We start from the raw sequence: 6130 nt of genomic DNA on the forward strand, positions 1-6130 counted from the left end.
ATTAATGATATCGGCGACAATCTTCCGTCTCCCGTCAAATACAAACTCTTTGCAGACGATTGCAACATATACTGCAGTGGGAAAAACCTAGTAACCTCTTCCCAACTCCTTCAAGAGTCCCTAAACACACTAGCCATATGGTCCTCTAAGACTGGCTTTATTTTTTCCCCTACCAAAACTCAAGGCATCATATTTAATAAAAAAAAAAACTCACCTGCTCCTTCAATTACCCTGAACATGACACCATTAAATTTTTCGGACAACTTACGTATCCTAGGACTCATTTTCGACCACAAATTGTCATGAAAAACACACATCAAAAAACTAAAAACTAGTTGCATGGGTAGAATGAACATTATTAAAACTTTATCAAACCTTTCATGGGGTTCCGACCAGGATAGCCTTATATTAATTTACAAATCATTAATACTTTCACTTGTGAATTACGGTTCTGTCATTTATGGCACTGCCAAAGCTAAAACACTCTCCTCAATCGATCCGATTCACAATCAAGGAATCAAACTAGCCACTGGTGCATTTAGAACAAGTCCAGTGGTCAGCATATTGTGGAATGCCGGTGAACCTCCCCTCCATATCATTCGTAACATTAACACGGTTAAATACATGATCAAGATTTCGAACCAGCCAAAACATATATCCTCCTCTAACTTCCACCAACAATTTATAAATACTAAAATGGAATCCCCCACGACGATCTTTGAAAACTTCAATCAAATAAAGAAGAATATTAACCTTAATATAGATTTAACCAACAAGTCCTCCTTTCCAATACAAGCGCCTTGGACTTGGTCCCCGGATATTAATACGGATCTTCTCAAATATAATAAAAACGATACTCCAAACTCGTTCATTGTTTCCCTATTCTACGAATCTATTGACATCTTATACCACAACTACACTCTTATTTATACAGATGCATCTAAAAGTATAAATGGCACAGGTTTCGCAATAGTAGACGGTCCGCTTGTTAGAACTTTTCGACTGCCATCATTCTCCAGCATCTTCACAGCGGAATTCTATGCGTTATATATGACAGTCCAATTCGCTATTCAATCAGACTATAAGTATACACTCATAATAAGTGACTCTCTCAGCGCCCTTGACTCACTACAAGATCATCACCCTCAAAATGAAGTAATCTAACTTACCAAAGACCTTATTTCCTCGACAATAAACAATATTAAGTTTATGTGGGTCCCCTCCCACATCGGTATCCCCGGAAATGAAAAAGCTGATAAAATGGCCAATGAAGCAGTTACATCCTCAACCTCTACTTTCATAAATAAAATACCAAATAAAGATCTCACGAATGAAGCCCATAAACGGATTATAAAAACATGGCAAAATCACTCGGATTCAATACCCACCAGCAACAAACTCAGAAATATCAAAAAAACTGTGTCCAAATGGGCATATCCAGAGAACATATCCAGGAGAGAACAAATAATTATAAACAGATCCAGAATAGGCCATTCTCATATCACACACTCATATTTGATAACCAAGGAGTCCCCCCCGTCGTGTGACACATGCAAAACTCCCCTTACAATGGCACACATCATTATAGACTGTCCCAAACACTCATCCGCACGGGTCCTTCTCAATAATCCAAGATCACTTGAAGAAGCCCTCAGTCAGCAAAACTCCGGCAACATTTTTAAATTTTTCAAAAAAATAGATTTAGATAAAAAACTGTAAATATTATATATTTTAATTTTTTAATTTTTCCTTCTATACATTTTTCGCCTAAAATAATTAAATAATGTCTCCTTTTATATTGTAAAACTACAACATTTTGTAATCATAGGCTAATAATCATTGTTATTGAAGCCTTTATGTAAATAAAAAAAAAAAAAAAAAAAATAGTGAATTCACGGTCAAAACTGAGTGAAACAACTGTATTGTCATCAATAGAACGTTCTCGGGCTATAATATAAATTGCATATCACATATGTACATTTGAATCGTGCAGACTGTTATATAGCAATAACTATAATTGATTTATTCGAATACTATTGTGTGATTTAATGTCCGTGTAAAGTATATTGTAATATAATATATTTTGACATCATCAATCGAGCAATATAAAATTAAACGTGTGAGATCAAAAATCATTTTTAAAATTTGAAAAATATTTTATGAGTAGTAGCATTGATTATAAAATAGACAGATAGACATTGGTATAGGGATTTTCGGTGACTAAAATTTTATTTATAATATCTGCCAATAGGTAGCGTTGTATGAATTAATATTATATTATTAATACTGAGTACTGATGGCAAGTAGTAATAACATATTTTTAGACCGGTTTTTGGCAATGACAGAAAAAGCGATAAGCTTGTAAATTACTTTATCTACGATAAATGATATTTTCCGTGCATCGCACTATCACCATTCACCACAATAATGTAAAATTATTATTAATTATTTTCATATTCTGCGTTATTACATTGTGTTGTACGCGACCAAAAAGTAATTATTAATTTTATTACGAAAAATTAATTTATTTTACAATGCTAATTCAGTAAAATCTGCTTTGTAAAAAAATATTGTATTACAATTTACATTATACACAACACAAGATTTACCAAATTTTAACAATACAGCAAATTTTTATCCATATCATAGTTTTTTATAAAATAAAATAAATTATTTTATGTTCAAATTTAAAAATAATAAAATCGCAACAACATAAATAATACAATTAATGAAATATTATTATTATTATTTATAAATAAAATAATGCAGTTGTATTTTAATATTGAGTAGGTGTACATATTGAATGTGTTAAATTTAGAAACTAACAATAAATCTGCATATTATGAAAAACGATTGCGAGTAAAGATAGACCAAAATTACATTACATTGGAGTCTGGATTTAGAATTAATACATTTATTTAGAATAATAGTAAATTGTGATGTTTATTAGTTCTGAAAAGAACCGTTTTATAAAATTGAAGTAATTAGTCCTAAAAAGAACTGTTTAATAGAATCAACACAAAGTTCTGAAAAGAACTATTAAATGTGAGTCCTATAGAGGACAATTAATACTGCTTCTATTGTTTTATGCAAAAAGGTACAATGCCAGAACAAGAAAACATTTATTTAATTTAATTAAATATGGTTTAATATTTTTAATTTTGAAAGTTTTGCTAATTTTGAAGTAGTTGAAAATAATTTTGTTTTATTAAAATTTTGCAAATTAAGAGTTGTTCAATTATGTACATTTTATGATCTATGTAGTTTGTTAATGATTCATCAAGCCATTTTTTAACTATGTTATTATTTTTTACGCGCTCAATTAGTTGAAATTTTATTTATTACATTGTTTAAACTATTTGATGGTGCTTATCTCTTAATTACATAGTCATTTAGAGTTTATAGAAGAAAAATTATGCATATTTATTAAATTTTTAAAATTATAACGAGTACTAAGATTATTTTTTTTTTTTAATTTTGAAATATGAACTATTTTATTATGAATTATTTTGTTTTTTTTTGTTGTAATTTTTGCTTTAAATTCAATTTTCTAGGAGTATCTATTTCAATTGAATCAAGTTTTCTTCTTAAATTGGGGATAGACATGTGTATTATATTTGTTATTTTAGCTTTTTGTGTAGAAGAAAGTAAAGAAAGGGGACTTGGGAAAACTAACTCTACCATATTTGATTTTGAATGTGTATATGTTTTAGTTGGAGTTGATATTTAAATAAATTCTTGTTCAGGCTTATGATTTCCGTTTAAGTTTAAAGATGTACATAGCTGTTGCTCAGATTTATTATTATATAATAGAGAATAGCAGTGTTAGTTAAACGGTTTTTATTAGAAAAATTTGTAAAACTTTCAGGTGGGAAATGCTCTTGACAAATGTACCTATTATGCAGTTTTTCGGGTTCAATCGAAAATAGAATTGTGTTTCCTGTGAAGATCAATCAAATATTATTTACCCAAATTTATTATCCAAACTTCTCTTCTCTTGTCGTTTGGAAAACGATAAAGTCGTAAATTCGGAAACAAATTCCTCGACTTGCCACAATTCACATACTGACATTTATTGTCAGACATTTTCAGATAATTTTATACTCAAAACAATAAAAATTATTTTTTGTATTAAAGACTGATCACATAGATCACAGTAAGAGTTGGTAACTCAAAAATTGTCTCTCACTAACAAGAAACGACTAAACAGTAAACACTAAACAGCAGTCAATTGGATATTTAATGATATCGGTCATCGGATATGCGATAACGAATTATGAAATAATATATTCTATTTTTAGAACGACAACTATTGTACCCTCGCTCTTCCTCACCTTACTATGGTAGTGGTACCACCACCTAGAATCTGGACACCCTCCTCTTTGCTTACCTACCTATGAGAGGGTACACCACCTTTGCATCATTTCTACACTAGCGCTTATTTACCGGTTGCATCATAAACTAACCACTACACTAGTGCGTTTAGCGGTTGCATCATTTTCTGCACTAGCGCTCCATAGTGGCTGCATCATATGAATGGTCACCAAATATTAACATTACATTGCCTATCTGTCTATTTTATAATCAATGGTAATAGTAATAATAGCATTAGGTAATCTACCGTACGACGTTAATAATAAGTAATATTAACTAATAAGTTACTATTATATACTATTAAACTTTTGAACTGGTAAATAATATAATAATATTAAATACAAAATCAATAATGTCAAGGCCACGAGACAAGTTCCGAAAATATTTATTTGGTAGTGAGAAATTAAAAAAAAATAATACAATTTGAAGAAAACATAAACTCTGTAACGTCACAGTATTTTTTGTACCAATATTATTATAAATACAAACATACCTGTACCCATATTGCCACTAATAAGCGTACCTAATTTATACATTATTATGATTATCGCGCACTAATGCAGAAATTATCGCAGTATTATGCAATTAATGTTCCCCGTCCCCCCTTTACCATGCAGTGTTCGTCGCCGACGTGCCGCGGTTGTCCGCCGCCCGTCGCCTCCAGCGCTTTCGTCGCGTCCGCCGGTACGGCCCGCAGGCAATTATACCGTACACCCCAAAATATTGTAAAGTCCCGTAATATACCTACCCTGACCTTCCCCACTACGACATCAATTGGACAACACCGACCAGCGACCGGACGCCGTCGGCCAGCGGTCATCACTCATTTTTTCTGACTGAACCAGACATCAACGTCTCAGCTTTTTACCGTTTCTTTTTCTTTTTGGCTCGCTCACCCTCGTGGTCGGACGTCCGACCGAAAAGACAAAGTCTTTTTTATTGTTATTATTTTTTCATTTACGTCAACGCTGTAACGTCCGCCATGAGGGGCTAAACACTAACGCGGGCCCGATGTGGGAGAAGCCGCCGTCCTACCAGTGATTGACGCCGGTGGGCCATGTCGACCACGTGTATGTGTGTCGACGGTCACCCGACCAGCCTACCACAGCCGTCAATCAATCACATCAACAACTCCAGTCATCAACGTGGAGGTCACGTCAATTGTGTAATATATCTCTCCGAAAATCCATGTTCCCCCCAAAACCCTTATCATATTATTTAATAGGCCTGTTTCTTTTTTCTTTTTCTCTCTCCCGTATTTACCGTCCTTAGCGATATGCCGGACGGTAACCCAACGGTCGGCGAGGTAACATAATAAAATATCATCTTCACAGTCCGTCGAACCTCGCGGGCCGATCCGAAGATTCGTTGTTTCCTCATATTATATTATTCCTAATGTTTGTCAGGTGCCTCCCGGAATTATACTAAAACAGTATGTTCCCTTTTATTATTAAACTATTGTAATTCTGTGTGTGAGAGCCACATTAAATTATTAATTCCATTATGTTAAACATTAAATTATACCCACGTGATCACCCTAATATTCTATATTCTCATTATTTATTGATATTATTTTTTTTTTCTTCTTTAAATAAATCTTTGACGTTCATTCGTCACTGTTTGTATCAAAGCCTGTGAGTTCCAACGACTTGGCCCTTGGGTCATCACGCGGTGCGGCTCACAGGTCGTGAGTAAAGTGTTCCCCTTTACTCATGGGTGGTTTATTGGGACCGTAAAAATCCCGTACTCTCACAAG

General features: G+C 33.1%; 1 protein-coding gene across 1 annotated transcript in view; it reads right to left on the bottom strand.

The window, feature by feature from the left end:
• The window catches only part of LOC112594926 (zinc finger MYM-type protein 1-like), a 5288-nt gene extending 5004 nt beyond the window's left edge, over positions 1–284 (bottom strand). The window contains exon 1 of the mRNA XM_025339947.1: positions 215–284. Coding sequence (XP_025195732.1) covers positions 215–284 — 70 coding nt within the window. The remainder of the gene's footprint in view (positions 1–214) is intronic.
• Positions 285–6130: the final 5846 nt, after the last annotated feature.

Source organism: Melanaphis sacchari, unplaced genomic scaffold (assembly GCF_002803265.2).
Source record: "Melanaphis sacchari strain LSU unplaced genomic scaffold, SCAv2.0 Contig248_pilon_pilon, whole genome shotgun sequence".
NCBI lineage: Eukaryota > Metazoa > Arthropoda > Insecta > Hemiptera > Aphididae > Melanaphis > Melanaphis sacchari.